This window comes from Antechinus flavipes, chromosome 3, assembly GCF_016432865.1.
Source record: "Antechinus flavipes isolate AdamAnt ecotype Samford, QLD, Australia chromosome 3, AdamAnt_v2, whole genome shotgun sequence".
NCBI lineage: Eukaryota > Metazoa > Chordata > Mammalia > Dasyuromorphia > Dasyuridae > Antechinus > Antechinus flavipes.
Window position 1 is genome coordinate 74,479,862 of NC_067400.1, and position 21,766 is coordinate 74,501,627.

The 21,766-nt window shown below is 34.9% G+C and overlaps 1 protein-coding gene across 1 annotated transcript in view; it reads right to left on the reverse strand.

Moving 5' to 3' along the window:
- UNC80 (unc-80 homolog, NALCN channel complex subunit) overlaps positions 1–21,766 on the reverse strand; it is a 228,787-nt gene that overhangs the window by 105,596 nt on the left and 101,425 nt on the right. The window contains exons 25-28 of the mRNA XM_051983635.1: positions 18,695–18,828; positions 6,022–6,187; positions 1,444–1,647; positions 384–484 (exon numbers count right to left, since the gene is read on the reverse strand). Coding sequence (XP_051839595.1) covers positions 384–484; positions 1,444–1,647; positions 6,022–6,187; positions 18,695–18,828 — 605 coding nt within the window. The remainder of the gene's footprint in view (positions 1–383; positions 485–1,443; positions 1,648–6,021; positions 6,188–18,694; positions 18,829–21,766) is intronic.

Consider the following 21,766-nt stretch of genomic DNA (forward strand, 5'->3'; position numbering starts at 1 on the left):
TTATTATATTGTTAACTATATATAAATGTATTTATTGGTTTTCAAGTATTAATAAACAGAGATTTTAAACTTTAAAGCACAAACTTAATAACCTATAATTATAGAGGAAAGTATGTGAAAGAATATGAAAATTATTATAATCAAGTAAAAAAAAAGGGCAGGAAAGAACCCTTAGAGACTGGAAAAATCTGGTGCACATTAACTTCTACTATTTTCTGGTCTTTAGTTAAAATAGATACAACAGACATTTTTGCCAATTTCTGGTCTATGGTGGTGATAAAACTGTACAGAACATCTTATTGAAATTTCTTTCAGTAGGAGGCCAAAAACTTGATTTAAGAAAATACACTGCCTACATCACAGATCTTGTTGACTTTACTCACATGAAGCCATGACATGTTCCTGTGGTAGTTTTCTTCAGTGCCTGTGTTGCTCAGACCCTCAGGCTCAATGCTTGGCTCACTTGCACTCCAGGGACTGCCTTCTTCAAAAGAAAAATACCAGAAAATGTTTTATTTTTCTCCTCTTAGGATGAGTGTGTGTTTATGTATGTGAGTAGTAGAGCTGTCCATGCTTGTGAATCCAAGGGAAAACATTTGCAGTCGGACCACCTTTGTCCAGCTGGGTACCAAATAGAACAGAGGATCCATTGGTTTTATAGACTGTAGGAGGATCTCTCCCCCTTGGCCACCAACATGACTGGCAATGACAAGGAGAGTTCAAGTTCATGGTTACCAGAAGGGTAGGCCATGGCTTACATATAGAGAAAAGATGAAGAAAGACAAAATTAAATCCAATTCCTTGTGTTGTTGAGATGCACAAAACTATTAGAGTTTACTGTGATCAAATTAGACATTCATTGGCCGGGCTGTGCAAGCTGAAGTTGAACAAGAACACCAACCCTCACAGAATGACTTTCTACTCTGCTGCTTCTCTCGCTGTTCCTACTACCTCTTTGCTATTGTTTCTATGACTAGTGTTATCAACCTACAGGTCCATCAGTTCTGGAGAGCAGATCCCTAGGTACACAGAGCTAAATAGGTAAATGAGCTCTACACCTAAACTCACCAGGCCAGTCTTCTCCACAGGAACTTGTGAGGGAGGAATTCTCCTAAAAAAATACTATTCTAAAACTTTCTATCTTTTAGGTCCTCAACTTCGGTCAAGCAAATATTTCCATTAGTATCCATACAATACTACTGGGTTGACTCTTGACTCCATCATCTAATGAATTTCATTAAACAATTGGTGAAGAGAAACAACAAAGAATTAACAGTAGGGCTGCTTTCTTTATATTGGATCTACTCTCTTGCTGTGATATATCAAAGTCTTAGTGCCTAATCTTTCATTTTTGAATTACTGCAATCTCTTCCACCAAGAGGTATTAGAGGACACTGCCTTTTCTCCTCCCATTTCCCTGTCCACCCATGTCCTCTATGTTACCTATATCAGTGACAGTGTCCCTGCTCTGGGACAGCTGCAGCTCCTCATTCTCAGACTCTGAGTCCTGCCGTGATAGCTTGGTACTCTTTAAGCTGCCGGCCCGGCGAATACTGGATAAGGAACCCCCCTTCTTCACCCGGAAACTGCGGGTTCCTTTAATCTGGAGCAGGCGGGAGCCTCCTATCCTGATCTTCCTGCTGGGAACTGCATTAAAAGATAAGATAGGACTTCCCCCACTTAGTTCTCTTCATCCCAAGTTGAGATCCCTGCCCTCCCCATTTTGTCCTTGCCCTACCCTACCCCCTTTCTGTTGGCCTGTTGGTCAAGTGGCTTCCTCCAAAGTCATTGCCATTGAAGACCTTTGTGAATCAGACTTATGGCAGGGTGAAGATCTGGGGAAAAGTTTGGCTAGTAAACAACGTTTATCAATATCAGAACCAACCTGTTTTCTTCCTTGCCCTGGGTTCACAAGCATGAGTATGCTTTTGAAGTAGAGTTATTTAGGATATTTAATATTCATTATTATTGTTCCATCCAAGAGAATGAATGACAACCTTTAAAAATTTTTTTTGTAATGGGACTTACACGGTTCTTTGAGCTGCCGTGTAAACCCATTCATTTTGGAATACCTTAAGCACTTAATACCCCAAGTGGTTCCTCTCTCTCCAAGTCAGCAGTAGATCTCAGCTTTGACTCTTCAGCAAGGCCGCTAAAGGATCTGTTTTCGTTCTGGTGTTTTTGGTGAGCATGAATATGAAATGGTTCCATTTCCAAAGCCCCTATTGATTTCCCATGATCCTCCTCTCAGTCAAAAGGCTTGGTGGCATGTGAGTCCAAATGTTGCAACACCCTGAGTCAACCTTACAGTCTACATGTACTGAGAAGAACATGCATTATTCATCTTTTAGTGTTCTGTGAGTAAGAGAAATTGATCAGTAGAGAAAAAATAAACAATTTTAGACGTGAAAACCTGACCTGTGCATTCAAGCCTTCACTTTATATATGTGTATATATGTATATGTGTATGTAAAACATACAGATATATCCAGATGCATATGTACATCTCTGTCCCTATATATCTATATCTATACATATATATCTTTTGAAGGCTTTATCTTAGTTACCATTAGTTCTTATTCAGAAGAGTCAGAGGGGAGAATTTACAGAATAATGGTACATTAATGACTCAGTGGTCATATTTATGTGACATCAGTTATGCTTTTCAAAGTACAAGGAGAACCGGAAACTCAACCAATTATTGAGGTGGATATAAAACTACAAACTAATTGATTTGAGCTTGAAATTACATTTTTCTGCAGAACCCAAATCTAACAAAGAATATGTCAAGTGGCAATTTCCCCACAGCTAACACATAGGCAATTGTATAAGCTAATGTGATGGGACTGATACTAAAGTGCCAGTTAGCTATATAGGTTTATTGCCATATAAGACCTCCCAGAGAAATTATTTTGGACCAGTGTGGATACTTTTTATTCTGATTCATTCTCACAAATGACTAAAATTATCTATATACAGATGGAAAATTCCTTGGGGGGACTCCTTGAGCACATCTGGATAGAGATGGAGAAAATTATAATTCCCATAGCACAGTTGAACACAGCCAAGGAAGACTTTACAACATCAGGCTACATTTTAATTATAGTGCAAAACACTCCAGTGTATGTTTTCCACAGTGCTATTTAAGCTTAATTACTACATCTTTGTTTCTACCTACCTGCAACAAGGAGAAACAGAATAAAATTGTAATTTGCATCACTACTAATATATGCCCCAGTCTATCAAAACAATTTCGCAACAGTGGATTTGAAAGAAACAAGTAAATTTGTAGGAATTCCTAATAATGGCAACACCCCACCATTGTTTGATTTCATAGATTCACTCAAGCTAAAGCTGTACTGTGATAATTTATTTATTTGTTAGCTTATTTATTCTGTTGAGGCAATTGGGAGTAGCTTTCCCAGTAACATAGCTACTAAGTATCAAGTGTCTGAAGCCACATTTGAATTCAAGTCCTCCTGACTCCAGGGCCAGTACACTTTCTACTGTACCATCTACGGATTCAGTACTGTGATAAATTAAAGGGAATTAAAATGCACTTTGTTTTGAGGATATGGGACATCCCATAAAATAATCTGGAACATTTTTGGGCATCCCAAAGTAAGGATTTCAAACTATTGAATCAGTAATTTATAACTGGGAAAGCAGAGAAATGCTTTCATGCATGATCATTTCTTCCTCTGGATTGTATATAAAAATGATATAATGATCCTTCAACAATGAAATTTAACCTTTGTTTTCATGACAACAAGTAATCAGCAGGAATGTGAAAAAGAAAATCTTGTTGATTTGGTTGATACATGGGTCTTCTTAATTCACACAAATGAATTACTTTCCACTTAAATTTCTGCTTAGGTTCAGTTGATTTCAGACATGTGTAGAGAGTTCATTAGTATCCTTTCCCTTCTGATATATGTTCTTGTGCATGCTGCCTAGGAACCGATATTGGAGTTGACTTGAAAGTTTCCCAAGGGCGACTGGGAACTTCCAGACCTATTGCTCACCAGATGACTACATCATCATCTTCTCCAAAAACTTTCTATCATTTATTCTCAAAGGAAACGATAGCTGCTGATATTCTCAGGAGAGAAAATCAAGGTGGACAGTTGGGAAACAATTTGCTTTTCTAAGAGTGCTGAAGTAGATTGGGCAGACTCATTGTTTCCTGCACTGAAACCATTTGACGAGCTCACTAAGTTCTTTTCTTTTAAAAAAATATAAGCAAAATATAATTTGCCAAAAGAAAACCCAACTTGGAACTAACACAGATTAGCTCTCTATAACTACAATTTTCTTATAATTGACTATCCTAGTAATTAATTCTGGATAATTCTATTAATTAACCCAATCATTGCTATAAAGGCTGGTATTGTAAACTACATGAAATTACCCAATGAGCTCTGGGTTGTGGCCTGATTTGGCAGTCACATATCTTAGACAATTCTTCTTTCTAAAGAGATCTCTGATTACAGCTATCTTTGGAAGGATCAAAGTGATCATCACAAGAAGTTTATTTAACCATTAATCCTATCCAGTTTTTAGCTTTTGAGGAAACAGATGGTCTGAAATCATTTAAGTCATCAGAGACTTCTGGTCTTAACCTTTAAGTTGGTTTTAGCAACTGATAATGAAAGCCTGCAAAATAAGCAAATAAAGATTTAAATTTTTTAGCTGGTCAGTTTGAAAAACAGAACCTTCATGAAATGCTTCTTCCTTTATGTGTATATGTATATGTATGTTTATATCAACATGTATATGTATTTGCATGTAGTTTCATTTTACATTTTATATATATGCATATGTAGACATATATTTAATTTTTATGCTAGTGATTTCTTGTAATCTTCCTATTCTGATGTACCAAATTTATAGGAATGGGGAAATAGGCATTAATCATTAGTTGGTATGTATTACTCAGATTCATTTTGGCAAAAAGCCTTGATGAAAATCATGAAACTAAAATAATCTCTAAAATAATACTACCATAATAAAAATATTTTAAAATGACTCAGCCTTTACATAGATTTGTACAAACACATTACAGGATCTTTGGATCACAGATTTAAAGAGAGAAGATCCTTAAAACTCATTAATCCACCTTTCACATTTTATAAATGTCAAAGTTAAGGTTCAAAAAAATTGAGACCAATAATTTCACCACCAAGTAAGATTCAAACTCAGATCCTCTTGAATCTAAATCTGCTGCTATCTATGAATACTACTCTATGTAGTTTAATGAACTAAATCACCATATAGTTTTTGTATTGCAACACTTGTATCTTGACAATATATGGAAAAATTAGCATGAGATGTGCTTTAAAAAAAAAAAAAGATGGAAGGCATTCTGTTGTCCTTACCAAATATAGCTGAGGCTCTAACCTCGACTTTATTTTTTAAATTTGCAAGTTTTATTTTCTCTTTTTTCCACCTCTTCCTTACATTAATTTTCCATTTTTAATGATTTATGAGACTTTTGGCACACTGTAAGATCATAAAATGTCATGTGATAACCATATAGGCTTCATTGTATGTCACCAAACTCGAATCATATTCATTTATAATACAGATGAAAATTCCATCTTTTTTCTCCCAAATAACAGAGTTATCCATTATGAAACATACAGCAAAAATGGCCCAGGGCACTACCATTCACAACAGACACTGAGACTATTGTTTTGAAATAATGCAATGTTCTCATGTTTTAATTGATGAAGGAAACCCTGAAAAGGCAACTGAGATAAGGAATAAATGAAAGACTTGTATCGATTTTTTTTTTTTTTTGCTTTTATTTTGACCACTGGGAATTAAGTCCTTATCTCAGTTTGCCCATGACTTGGTAAACTGTATTAGTCTCTGTCATTACATAAGCCCAGTCATAGAGGTCAAAGACAATAAGGTTCTTGGGAATATTTCATGGTTTCCTTTTGGCACATATTTCTTGCAAGCTATATGCCCCGCAAGAAACACTGAACCATGAAAATGTCTTAATTTTTTACCTACCTTTCTTCTCCTCAACACCTGTGTCAGACTTGAGAGTGTGACTGCTGCTGTGGAGAGAATCTTTTGCATCTTCGTTGTCATCCAGGATACCAGCAAAGCTGATCTTCCTCTCATACCTGTGCCGGTCTAGCTCAGGATCCAGCCGAAGTCGGCAGCTCTCGAGGTCCTGAAATACCAAGGTGGAACATTCAAAGATGTATTCCAAGAGAATTGAAATGGAAGAAGCAGACTGAGCTCCATTCAAAGTCTACTAGTTATGGCTGTTTTTCTTTCCACTGGATGCAGACTTTAGATTACCTATTTAAATAGCTATTCTTGAATCTGTAGCATAACACTCTCCTTCCTGCCACCCCCTAATAATTCATCTAAAAGTCCTTCATCACAGTTCTATCTGCCTGTTTTATTAATTAATATTGGCTGCCCTCTTAGCATAGATTTGCTTTTGAATTTGCTTTTAATATTGGTGAGACCATAGGGACTATAATCTAATTTCCTCACTTTAAAGGGGATAAACCAGAGCCCCAGATACTGAAAGTGACTTGTCCAAGTTTACATAATGTAGCAAATGGCAAGGCTAGAATTTGAACACAGGTACTCTTCCTCCTACTCTGACATGCTGCTTGGGAGAACCAATTTTCATTCACTAGGCAACGTTACTCCAGGATTGGGGAAGTACAACATATAAAGAAAGCCCAAGTTAAATGGAGCTAGGTGATGCAGTAGATAGAGCATCAGGCAGTGAGTCAGGAGACTCAACTTTCTAAGACATTTACTAGGCAAGTCACTTAACTCTATTTGCGTCAGTTTCCTCATCTGTAAAATGAGCTGGAAAAGGAAATGGCAAAACTCTTCAGTATCTGTGCCAAGAAAAATCCCAAAAGGGGTCACAAAAAGTCAGATGCAAGTAAAAAGTGACTGAACAACAACAGTAAGTAAATTATATACCATGCACTCCTAAACAAGGTCAATGAAGATTTATTCTATTCTATTAATTAATTCTATCTGATATTTTGAAGGAGAGTTAGCTTAAGTGACCCACTGAGTATTGAGGGGTACTATGATAGTTTCTTTTCTAGATTTTGGTTCCATTGAATCAATCTCTGATTTTTTTGGTGAATCTTTAACCATGTTACACCCACTAACAGTGATCTCCCAAGGTTCTTTAATGGGTCTTTTCTTTTTCCTCTATACTACCTCATCTGGTGATCATATCAGCTCCCCTGGGTTCAATGATCATTTTCACATAGATGGTTCTCAGATCACATATTCACAGACACTTCTGAACTACTATATGGCATCAGTAGCTATTTTTTTGGTCATCTAACTGGAGAGTCATAAGTACCTCAAACTTAACATATGCCAAACAGAACTCATTATTTTACTCCTCAAATGCTCTTCTGAATTTCCCTATTATTGTTAAGGTGCTCATCATGCTCTCAACTTTGTTGTCAGCCTCAACTGTCATGTCAATTCTTGAAATATATTTTCCCACAATGTAGTACATAGCTATCATTTTAATTTAGGCCTTTATTGCTTCCCCTCTGGACTTGCAAAGTATTGGTGTTCTAATTGGTTTCCTTGCCTCAAGTTTTGCCCCACTTCAAGTTAACCTCCACCTAATTACCAAACTGAATTACCAAAAACATAGGTCTGACTATGTTACCTCCTTACTCAGTAAAATATAATGACACCCTATTATCTCCAGGATGAAATATATTTAATCTTCTATTTGGCATTTAATATATTTTTAAAATAACCGTTCTTTTTCTATCAGTCTTTTTATACCTTTCTCCTCTCCAAGTACTTTATGATCCAGTGATACTGACTTATTTGCTTTTTTTTTTTTAGCACACAACATCCAATTTCCCATTTCTGTGGCTGTTCCTTGTGTTTGGAATGTACTCCCTATTTACACCTGCCACTGAACTTCCCTAATTTCCTTTAAGATATAACTCAAATCCAACCTTCTCAAGGAGGTCTTTCTTTATTCTCTAGTTGCTATTACCTAGCCTTTTGACAACTTTGTATATAACCTGTCTATACCTACTTATTTGCAAGTTATCTTATTTACTAGAATGGAAGTTCCTTGAAGATAGAAACTTTTGCCTTTTTATCCCCAGGGCTTGGCATGATGACTAGCACATAATAAGCATTTATTAAATGCTTGTTGATTGATTTCCTGAGAAATTCTTAATAAATTTCAATGAAAAATGAATTATATTATCTAATAATATGTATCCTATTTCATAGGAAATTGAAGAAAAAATCTATCTTTTCTGTGTTGCTAGTATGTAATAGAAATTGTATGTTAGTATATAATAGAATTTACAAATAGTATGTGACTTTTTTTTTTAGCAGTTTTCAATTAGACAAAATATTATATTTTATATGTATGATTGCTCTTCCATATAAGAATGTAAGAATTACACACTGATACTTCATAAATGCTTACATTTATGAAAAAATTATGCCTAGAAAAATGTAAATTCCATATGGAACTTATTAGAATGCTTTCAAAAGAAGTCTAGAAATTTAAATTACCTCCCTGAAATTAATCCATTAAAATATATAAAATACTGTTGTATTTAATTTTTATTTTCTAGTCAAAGATAATTAGTATGCATTCCTTATTTTGAGAACAAAATAAAAATTGGACTATACTGTGCTTCAATTTGAATTATCTCCCCTCAATGAACATTGTTAATGTGTTTCTTAAATCTAAAATTTAGGATTGCATTTGAATTCCAGTACTGTAATTTGTTTCAAATAATTATGATTAGGTTTTTCTTGGTTTTATAGGGTTAGCTTGTGTACATATGTGCATGACTTACCAAAAATAGAGGCTGAATAAATATAATGATTGAACATTTGCTTTTTTCTTTGTTAGTTGAATTGTATTTGTTTGGTTCCTGAGCACTAATGTGTTTTAATAATATAACTATATTTGTGTAGCTCTTTATACTTGTAAAGAACTTTCACATACATTATTTCTTTGGATCTTCTCCAAGGTATAGCATATAGTTTAAATATTAACTGCATTTTATACATAAACAAACTGAGACTCACAGAAGTTAAGTGACTTGACTATGTCTGTAAATCCAGTATATGGCCAATCCACAGATGAATCCAAATGTTTTGAATCTTAATTTTTGTGCTTTTCACATTAGACTGTTTCTTTTTATCATCATTTTTTTCCCAATATGCATTCAATTAATTTAATTGGAAACATTTTTAATAGGCTAAAAGAGCCATTGTTAGGACTGAGCTCATAATTCTAAAGAATTTCTTTGATGGTCTTATTTGGAAATTAACAGGTTTAGAATATAATTTAAAAAATAAATTATTCTCCCTTAGATGAACAATCATAAAAACTTGGCTTTTCTGGGATTTTGTATGTGTATGTGTGTATATAATAGAATGGTGTTGAGATGGTACGTATGTGTGTGTGTGTATGTGTTGTGTGTGTGTATCATGTATATGTGTGTATAGATCTGGAGAAATGGACAGGATGGAACTATATAAATCCATTTCAGGATTTACTTAAAATGCCAATACTTTTTCTTTTTTTGGGCCAATCCAAAAACCCCATTAAAGTCTTCTTTCAAAACTAACTAATTTCAAAAACAATTAGGAAGTTATATATATGTAGACTGTTAGCTCTGAGCAAAATTGTGAAACAGATAAAATATATCTGCTACTGGAATATCTGCAGCCCTTTCCTGTGTACTTATTTCTATCATGCCCAAGGCACTCAGTGATATGTTACCTCCATGCTAATCTAGTATACATATCCTTTTCTTAGAATAGTACTTATTCTTGCTTGTGGTATTTTGTACCTTAAAGATAGGATTTTGGTTGCTTGTTCTTTCATTTTTTTTAGTCTATGACCTTGGATGTTTTAACACCAAATATTGGCATTTTTATTCCATATCTGACCTTGCCAAGTTTGTTTTTTTTTTTTTTAAATCATATATGCCTTTTTCTTGGCAGCAGGCTCAGATTCTTGCCAGCCCTCTAGGGCCCATTATTTTCACTGCTTCTTGTTGAATTTCCTTATTGATCCACTCCTGTGCCTCTAGAGACATTGATGTTATTCCCTACCCTAAGTCAACTGTAGGTTTCCAGTGCTGTGAAAATTTTATTGCATTAATAAAATACCTTGGATGTTTGCAAACACTCCTGCTGCAAGTGTTTTTATTAAATCTTTAGGGCATTTTCATTTTGGCAATATTTATGCTTAGTTCTCAATTTTTCATTCTTAGTTCAGTGCCATCGCCTAGGAAATAATTTCAAGCATTTACAACCTTTCATGTTGGCTTAATCAGGTTTAGAATGCTAATTTTCTCTTCATGACAAATTTAGGATTTAGCTTTAGAGCATTCATTAATGTTAAATGGAGTCATGCAGTTTAAACTCATGCACATTTAGTGAAAGATTTACAATTTTTAAAATTTATCATATTTGAGTTCAAAACAGAGTTCATTATCTTTTACTCTAAATCTACCCTTCTTCCAAACTTCCCTATTTCTGTTTAGGGTATCTCCAAGTCACCAAGATTTACAATCCTGTTGTAGGCTGATTTCAGAAAAGCCTAGAAAAACTTACATGAATTGATGCTGAATGAAGTGAGTGGAACTAGGAGAACATTGTACGCAGTAAAAGCAAGATTATGTGATGATCAACTATGATAGACTTAACTCCTCAGTAATGCACTGATCCAAGACAATTCCAATAGACTTATGATGGAAAATGCCATCTGCACCCAAAGAAAGAACTATGGAGATTGAATGTGGATCAAAGCATACTGTTTTCACCTTTTAAAAATTTTGTTTTTTTCTTTCTTTCTTAAGGTTTTTCCCTTTTGTTCTGATTTTTCTTTCTCAACATGACTCATATGGACATGTATTAAAAATGAATGTACATGTATAACCTTTATCAGATGTGTAGGGAGGGGAGAGGTAAGGGAAAGAGAAGGGGAGAAAAATAAATTTGGAACTCAAAATCTTACAAAAATGAGTTGAAAACCATCTTTAAATGTAATTAGAAAAATAATATCCTGCGATTTGGAACTATGGTCAAAAAGCTATCAACTGTGCATACCCTTTGATCCAGCAGTGTTATTACTGGGCTTATATCCCAAAGAGATCTTAAAGAAGGGAAAGGGACCTGTATGTACAAAAATGTTTGTGGCAGCCCTCTCTTTGTAGTGTCCAAAAACTGGAAACTGAGTGGATTCCCATCAATTGGAGAATGGCTGAATAAATTGTGGTATATGAATAATATGGAATATTATTGTTCTGAAAGAAATGATTAGCAGGAGGATTTCAGAAAGGCCTGGAGAGACTTAAATGAACTGATGATGAGTGAAATGAGCAGGACCAGGAGATCAATATATACTTCAATAACAATACTATATGATGATCAATTCTGATGGACGTGGCTCTCTTCAACAATGAGATGAACCAAATCAGTTCCATTTGTTCAGTAATGAATAGAACCAGCTATACTCAGTGAAACAACTCTGGGAAACGAGTGTGAACCACTACATAGCATTTCCAATCCCTCTGTTTTTGTCCACTTGCATTTTTGATTTCCTTCACAGGTTAATTGTACACTATTTCAAAGTCTGATTCTTCTTGTGCAGAAAAATAACTGTATGGATATATATATATATATATATATATATATATATATATATATATACATATACTGTATTTAACATATACTTTAACATATTTAACATGTATTGGTCTATCTGCCATCTGGAGGAGGGAGCGGGGAGAAGGGAAAAATTGGAACAAAAGATTTGGCAATTGTCAATGCTAAAAAAAATTACCCATGCATATATCTTGTAAATAAAAAGCTATATAAATAATAAAAAAAGAAAAATAATATCCTATTAAAATAAAATTTTATAAAAAGAAAGGAAAAAAGAACCCTGCTGTTCTTGTCACCATCTATTAAGGACCACGCCTAAGTGAGAAACCCAGAAAGCCTGTAAAGGATTAAAGGAGATTGTGCCATTAAGGGACAGGTTGGTTCGCCAGAAAGCGCCCCCAGCTGTGAATCATAACATACTTGAAGGAATTGCAAATCAGCCTTTACTGATGTTGCTTGTGAGTTGAGAATGAAATAAATCAGAGTCAAGAGGGAAGAGGAAAGCGTTCAGAGAATGCAACAGCCTCTCAGTATCCTTGTATGTTATCATCTTCTCACATGAAAGGATCTATTCTACTGGTTAAAATTAGATCCCCAGCAGCCACTAGTAGATGCTCCCGTAAGAACCACCCTCTCCTTCATCCCCATAGACATAAAAATTGCCAGGTCTTGTCATTTTTTACCTAAAAAACATTTCTCCTATTTGTCTGTTTTCTTCTCTTCACACAGGTAGAAACCTTTTTTTTTTTTTTTCTTTTGAGCAAGACAATGGGGGTTAAATGACTCACTTAGGCATATCCAGCTAAGAATTGTTAAGTATCTGAGGTCAAATTTAAACATAGGTCCTCCTGACTCTAGGGATAGTACTTCATTTACCTGCCTCACCAACTTTGTTTAAGCCAATATTACTTCTCACCAATCCAGACTGTTGCAAGAGCTTCCTCATTGATCTCCCTGGTTCAGGTCTCTCCCATCTCCAATCCATCCTACACAAAGCTGCTGGTGATTACTAGCACCTAATATATGGTAAGGATTTAAATGTTTACAGAGGAATTGCCTCTAAAGCATGAGTTTGACTGACTCACTCTTTTGTTCAAGACTTTAATGAATCCCTGTTACCCCAAGGAACAAACAAACTCCTCTGTTTGCCTTTCAAAACTCTTTACAATCTGGCTTCACATTACATTTCCAATCTTATGCATTTCTCCTTTTCATACATACTATCAATGTCATTATGGCTTTCATGCTGTTTTTCACATATAAATCTTGGTGCTTATGTCTAATTCTTGGAATCCCTATTTTCCTTTAAAGCTCATGGCAAATACCCTTTTTTCCTAGGAATACCACTACTAGGACTGTATTCTCAAAGAGATAAACAAAAAGGAAAATGACTTATATGTATAAAAATATAGCAACTCTTTTTTGGGGGCAAATAATTGAAAATTGAGGGGATGACCATCAACTGGGGATGCCTGAATAAATTGTGATATGCGATTATGATGGAATATTATTATGCAATAAGAAATGATAAACAGGATGCTCTCAGAAAAACCCAGAAAGACTTCTATAAGTTGATGCAAAGTGAAATGTACTGTGTATAACATAACAGCAATGTTATAAAATGAGACCAGCTGTTAATGACATAACTATTTCTCAGCAATGCAATAATCCCAAACAACTCTGAATGACTTAACGATGAAAAATGCTGTCTATACCTAGATAAAGAACTAATGGTATTAGAATGAAGATTGATTCAAACTTTGTTTTTTATTTTATTTATTTTTCTTGAGGATTTTTTTTGGGGGTCTGTGTTTTCTTTCACAACATTATCACGGAAATGTTTTGCATGACTACACATATACAACCTACATTGAATTGCTTGTATTGTCAATGGGGCTGAGGTGGGAAGAGAGGAAGAGAAAAAATCCGGAACTCAAAGTTTTAACAATGAAAGATATAAATTGTTTTAACATGTAACTGATGAAAAATATAATACTAAAAAAATGAAAGAACAAAAACACAAAAAACAAATTTCAGGTCAAGTACCATTATCTACATGAAGCTTTCCAGATCCCTCCCCCAGCTATTAGCATCTTCCCTTTCCTCCCAACCAAATGAACTTGTATTTATTTTGTATGAATTTGTATAAACCTGTCACTTTCACCAATACAATCTAAGCTCCTTGAGGGGAGGTACTGCTTTGTCTTGTCAAATACCAAGTCTCGATTTTGCTTTCATATAGAAGGATTAATAAATCTTTGTAGAATTTGATTGATTTCTGCCATGTGACTCTGTTGTAAAATGCTTACTTCATTCCCAGCTCAACTCACTCTCCTGAGTGCTCCATCTCACCACCAGCTGCCTTGGCTGATTCTTAAAGCCTGCTCTCTTACTTGGTGAATGCTTGGTTTGGATCACTATTTTTTGAGGAGCCCCAACTGTGTTGCTTACTTCACTCTATGTTGAATTGACTCTCTGGATTACTCCACCTCCCCACCAGCTGCCTTGCCTCTATGTGAATGCCCTTATCTCTCTTTTACTATCCCTATTCCCCATTTCCAACTCCTCTTTATAAGTTTTTTTTCTTCCATTATGAGAATATATTGTATTTGTATATCTAGAACTTAGCATAGTGTCCGGCACATAATGAATACCCCCTCTATCTGTCTGTCTCTTGCTTTATCTCACAAAGTCTATCTAGTTCATCTTATATGTGACTGACTTCATTTCCTGTTTGCTCTGTTTGTTTCTCTCATGATCTCATGGTTTTGATTCTAGCCTGGCAACCTCACCCTGATTTTTGAATGCATCCTTGACTCCTTTTGGTTTTATTATCTCTGGACTGCATCCAAAGTTCATTCAATATAACTATATGACCTTGAAAGTCCTATGCCCTTCACCCTACAGATGTTAATTCACATGAAGATAAGCAGGAATATATAAAACAATGCTATATATTCTGGTCTGGGGCAAGAAACTGAAGAACTTAGAAATACAATGAATATTTTCATCATTCATGCTGATCCAAAGTAAGGAGATGGAGGTAACAAAAAATGAATAAAAAATATGAAATTATTCATCAAGAATGTATTGGGGCAAGAAAAATCAGAATGAGGTTGATGAGGAATGTTAAATGTAAACAAATAAAAGCTTTGTGGAGCGGGAGAAAGAAAAAAATATCTCTGCTTGAGATGGTTAAGATTACCAACCATTTTGGAGCACTTACTGCTAACCCACTTGGTACCTGTTTTCTCTGTCAAGGAGAATGGTATAGGGACTGGAAAAACCACAACAACCACAAATGTTTGAGGAGTTGAAATCCAAGAAAGTAAGAGCATTCAATTGCTTTTGATATGTTCAGCTCATAAAATACAGAATAAATGCATACAGGAAAAATGCCATGCTGAGACCTATTTAGGGAACTTTGCAACATTCTCTTGAATGGTACTAATGTTACAGAATGAGAAAGGGCAGATATTGTCCCAATTTTCAATAAAAGAAAGAATATAGTCTGAAAATGATAAGCCAGAGTGAATTAGATTTCTAGGCAAATCAGTAACCCTTCACTATTTTCCTGGAGGGGAGATGGGTTGGACCCATATGGATATCACTTTTTCCTCTCCCTCCCTTTTTATAGCTTTTCAGCTACATGATTCTCCACTAGTGATGCTGATAATTACCTGAACTCATTTCTCAATTCTTAACAAACTTTCACAACATAACTCTCACAAACTTCCACACCATTATCCCTTCTTCATTCCAATAAGAGGGAATATCTTCTCCCTTCAGCTGCAATTATTCAAACTCCTTTCTCTTTCCACTGTTCACTCCTTTATTCCTATGAACTTAATCCAGATCTCCCTCTGAAGCCACTCACCCCTTTCATCATGGAATGCTTGTTCTACAAGTAACAAATTTGCTTTTATCTGAAACCTTTTCATTGCCTCATTCTTCCATCTTGCAATTGCTGAATTTTGCAATCACTGGCTCTCTCCTGATGACATAGCTTCTCTAGCCACCCTTTCTACAGTGACTACACTTTCACATATACTCCCTGACTCAATAGTCTTAGTGAAGGAATTGGGATCCTTCTTGCTCCCCACTGACATTTCCAGTCTTCCCTTTATTTCCATTATTCCATAACCTTTCCTCCTTTGAGATTTATTCAATCTATATTGGCCAACCATTCAAGATACTGTTAGCTGGTATCATCTGATTTCCCAGCCACTCTTCTTCCTTCCTTCATGAGTTCAGAGACAAGATCACAATCTCTATTTTCTCCATAACTCTTACCCCTTGTAATAGTGAACTTTAATGTACCTACAAACACATGCATGTATGAATACATATGCACAATATAAAACATGTTTATATTTATGTATATGAATTTATTTGAGTAACTGGGAGTTTGGAGTATCTGAGGAAGTATATATATATAAATATGCATATATATATACATATATAAATATATATGTATATAAAAGATAAATATTTGAGAAATATAGACCTTGCTCCCTGCTACATAACTCTGTGATACAATGATACTGGCTTCCTTAATTTTCTTCATACAATATACCTCACCTCTCAACTCTGGGTATTTTCTATGGTTGTCTTTCATGCTGTTCTTCTTATCGCTAACCTGGCTTCTCTGACTTCCTTTGAATTCCAAGTAAAATTCTACTTTCCAAAAGAAGCTTTTTCCTGATTTCCTTTAATGTTCCCTTAGTGTGTTTCCTCTATTGACTCTCTTCACTTTATCTTATATCATATGTGTGTGTGTATGTGTAAATACATATATATACACATACATGTAAATAAATCTTATGAGTACATAATTGCTTTAGTGTTATCCACTTGTTTACATTGTGAGCTTCATGAGAGCAGAGACAGTTTTTAACTTTCTTTGCATCTACATCACTAAGAACAATGCTTACCACATAGTAAGTGCTTAATGAATGCTTATTGATTGAATTTTCTAAAGGGATAACTAGTGAGTATGATTAAAAAGGAGTGATCACAAAGAGCCATTATTCTTCATCAGGAATAAGTAATTCCAGATAAAGTAATTTTTTTTAATGTTACCGATAGATTGGGTAGAAGTAGCTAGATTTTAGGAAGAGATCAAGATTCTCCATTTTCTTTTTGTTGAAAAGATGGTTAAGTGTTAATTGGACAATTTGGAATTTAGATTTGAAAGGGATTAAATGGCTATATCCAACATGTAGTAATTAATGATGTAGTATAAATTTGGAAGGAATTCTCTGTTTGAGTACCTTAGGCATCTGCATTTGACCCTGTTCTGTTTTTATTAGTGACCTGGTTAAAATCATAGAAAGTATGCTCATCACATTTGCAGATAACAAAATGCCCAGAGTGATAGCTAATCCATTGGGTGGCAGAATGAGCATGAAACACAATATATCAGTAGGTTAATGCATTGGATTGAATCTCAAAATATGATTTGGAGAACTAAATCTGATTTCATTGATATAGAAAATTCCTTTTATAGTGCTAATTACTTCCTATTCTTCAATTTGTAATTTTAAAGAGTTGCCAAGGCTACTGAGATGTTGAGTGATTTGCCCAGTATAGCACAGCCTATAATATGTGAGAGGTGGATCTTGAACTCAGTTTTTCCTGACACCAAAGCTATTTCTTTATCCAAAAGGCCAATATGAAATTTAGTAGTGATAAGTGCAAAGTCTCACAACTGAGCCTAAGAAAATAAATTTCACAGGATGGTAGAAGTGTAGTTAGCATGCCATTTATCTGCATAAGATTTTGGGACTCTCAGGGAGTATAGAAGCATAGAGACCAAAATTGGGGATCTGATATTAGTACTGATATTAGTATTCTCCTCTGTGACCACAACAGAGTATTGAGTTAAGTTTGAGATGCTACCTTTGAGTAAGACAAGAATAAGCTCAAGGGCAAACAGGATAGTAAAGAGATTTAAAATCAATCAGTGAAGGAATTAGGAGATAGCCTGGGGAAGAGAAAATATATATTCAGCTAGGTGGCCCAGTGGATAGAGCACTGGACTTGGAATTAGGAAGATAAGCTCAAATTCTGCCTGACATATTAAGCATTGTGTAACTTGGACAAGTTATTTAACTTTCATTTGCCTCAATTTACTCATCTATAAAATGAGGATAATAATAGCATCTACCTTCCCAGATTATTGTGAAGATAAAATGAGATAAAATTTCTGTAGCTTTGCAAACCTTTAAATGCTATGGAAATACTATTGTTGTTTTATTGGTAGCTTTATCATTACCACTCATGACTTGAATGATAATGTGCTTTCTGGGAGAAACATTCCCCCAAGAGTAAAAAACAGAGGCAAAAGCACAGATATTATTGAAAAAAAAGAGTAGGGTTTTATTATTGTTGATGTTATTATTATCATTATTACTCATGACTTAGATGATAATGTGCTTATTGGGAGAAATATTCTCCCCACAGAGTTAAAAATGTAGGCAAAAGCACAGATTTTATTGAAAAAAAGTAGGGTTTTATTATTGTATATCAATATCATTATCATTATTACTTATGACTTAGATGATAATGTGCTTATTGGGAGAAATATTCTCTCAAAGGAGTTAAAAACAGGCAAAAGCACAGATTTTATTATAAAAAAACTGGGTTTCAGTTACGACATACAATCTGCCATTTTTTGAAAATTTGGGGCACATCAATAGCAACAGTATTTCCTCATTAAAAAGGCAATCAGTTAGTTCCTGGATCTTCACAGAGTAACAACAATGACAATGGGTCAATTATTTTCTCTTGTAATATAACCTTTTGTAATATCTCAGCAGAAAATTAAATTTTGATAGGATTTCTGGGAAAAGAATGTTCCTTTTTAAAAAAAAGAATCATGTTGAATTGACTTATAAAATTTTATTAATTTGTTTGTCTATGGAAAATGTAGAATATAGAAGTCTGAGAAAGCAAAAGAACCTTTGTGTTAGCCTGTCTAAGCTATTTTCTTATTTTTAGTTTCCACACTTACCACCAAAGGTTCAGTACGTGGGCGGGGCAAGCAGGAGAAGGTCTCTCTTAAGAAGGTAGTGATCTCTAGTAGAAGTTGACAAGCTGCCATCTTGAGGGCAAAGGGGCAGCCACATTTGGTGGGATTCACAGTGCCTATGAAGTAAGACATTTTTTTAAAAAAAGGAGAGCCCAGTAGACAATGCAGAGGTACAGTTTAATGGACACCATTACACATGTGTAAAATAAAATCATATGAATATATAAAAATAAATATTACTGATCAATATTAAGTTGAAGACTTTAATTCCTTGGAGGTTTGTCTTTTATGACACTATGAACACTGATCTTCTATTTTCCAATTTTCTAAAAAAACAATCTCATGGCATCAGCTAAACTAAGATAATTATTTGAGTACTTTATCTACCAAAAAATAAAGATCCCAGGTTCAGGAACAAAATAAGTTAAAGAAAATAAAAAGTCAGCTGCCGATAATTCTTTACTTTAAAATCTAACCAGATTCAAGTTATCCTAATTACATATAACAGGATGATAGATTAAATAACATGCTGGTTTTGTGGTCAGAAAGGAAACTCAAGGTTAAGTTTAAATCCTGCTTTTTATATTTACTAATTGTTTTGTCATGAGAAAGCCACCAGATGGTGCAGTGGAGAGCATCCTAGGCTTGGAATTGGGAACATCCAGTTCCAACTCCACCTCGGACTATTATTGTATGATGGGCAAGTTAACCGGTATGCTTCAGTTCCCTCAAATGTGAAATAAGGATCATGATAGCATTTACTTCACAAGGTTATTGTGAGAATCAAATGAGATAATATTTGTAAAGGGCTTAATGCAGTGCCCGACACATAATGGATGTTTAATAAATGCTTATTCCCCTCCTTCTTCAGCTAGCTCTCTAGAATCTAGCTCCTCTATTAGGTTTTTCATAGAGTTATGGTTTTTTGTGGTAGAAGAATTCTCACTCTTGTGCTAGAGCCTTTGTATGCTTATATAACATAAAGCAAGAAAACTTTATAAAATAATTCTGTTTAGCAGGCCTCTAGTTGTGTGGTCCTATTATAAAGAGAAGCCACACCTATCTGAACCAATTCTATCTCACTGGGTTTTATTCCATTTGCTTGGTGTGTTGCCATGGCTACAGTAAAACTATGAAACATAAATTGGTTCAGCAGTTCTAAAAGACTAGCTCAGTGTAAGGAACATAATGATGTTTATAGTACTAAGAAGCTCTGAATTTAAATCACATCTGTGATATTTACTAGCTGTTTGGCCATAAATAAGTCATTTAATCTCTCTAAAAAAGGAAAGAAGGAAACATTTTGCAAAGAGCAACACAATTTTCTTTCTTTCTCTTTCTTCTTCTTCTTCTTCTTTTTTGCTGAGGCAATTGGGGTTAAGTGACATGTCCAGGGTCACACAGCTAGGAAGTGTTAAATATCTGAGGGCAGATTTGAATTCAGGTCCTCCTGACTTTAGGATCAATGCTCTTTTCATTCTGCCACCTAGTTGCCCCCAGCAAAAATTTTCATGAATCAAATCACTGGTAGTGAGAAAATAATTAAAGTAAATTTCTCTTGGTTTTCCAATCAGTAATGATAGTTCTCCTTTCAGACCTTTCCTAATGCCTATCTGATCTTTTTCTCATGAATTATATATTATAGTTATTTGGTCTGGGTTACAGGCTCTTTGAGGGAAAAGAACGGAGCAATAGCTAATCTTTGTCTCTCCCAGTGCCTAACACAGTACTCTAAATATTTTATTTTTGATTGTTACTGTTCAGTTGTTTCCATTCATGTTCAACTCTGTGATTCTACTTGGGATTTTCTTGACAAAGACACTGGAATAGTTTGTCCTTTCTCTGGCTTATTTTACAGATGAGAAACTGAAGTGAAGTAATTTGTATCACACAGCTAATAAGCATCTGAGGCCAAATTTGAATTCAGGAAGAGGAATTTTCTTAACTGCAAGTCTGGTACTCTATCCACTGGCTGCCCATATGTTACCATATATTAGGCATATCAAGTGCTATGTATTAACTTTATACCTAACCTCCCAGTTTATTTTTGGACCAGACCTCCAATTTCATGTGTATAGGGAAAACCCATGAGGAAAATTCTTATCTACCAATACAGATAAAAAGCTGTTCTGTAATGGACAGCCCTAAACAGTTGCCAGGTCTCCCTAACTCCAGAGCCAGTATTGTATCCACTATGTCATGTCGCCTCTTCCTTTGGACACAGTAGCCACAATATTCATTAACATTAACTAAATTAAATTAAACAGGACTTTCTTAAAAAGATCAAATGGCAAAGTGGATACATAGTTCTTCTAAGAGTTAGAAAGATCTAGGTTGAAGTGTCACTTCTGGCATACAAGGATTGTGTGATTCTGGAAAAGTTGGTCAACTCTTAAGTGTACTAGGTAACTATCAAAATTTTTGAAGACTATAATTGGTGACCACCCACACTGGCATAAAGAATTTTCTTATCTGGCAGTTTATAATATCAGTGAAAGTGACTGGTTCAGTCCCTTTCCTGCGAAATATGAAGGAAATTTCCCAGAGTGCTGATGTCTTTTATAAAAAAGGAACAGACTACTTTTAGTTTACATAGGGACTAAATGTTGTAGGCATTTAGAGAATATTCCTTAGCTGAGCAAGATATTTCTTTATTGTCACTTTGGATTGAACAGTGGTGATCTCATGTGGTCAGTAGCCCTTTTCTTCCCATCAAGGACCACGGAGACAGCATCTAAAGGTTCCATAGCAACATGATGGTGGCGAAGAATACAAATCTACCATTTTAGAAAATGCTTTTCACATCCTGTGATTGAGGCACACTAGCAATTATTTCAGATGCTGGTCTTTTCAGATGTTGCTAAGTGACATTTACTGAGGCTGTTTGCATTATTTTCTCTCTCCACATTTTGTTCTCAAGGTTGCCATCCCAATTCATCACGTCAACACTACGAATATGAAAATGTTTCAGAACAAAGGACTTCCACTTGAGGTGCATTAAAGACCTATTTTATGCGGAGGCCTCCTTTGAATTTCCTTGTACTGTTTCTGTTC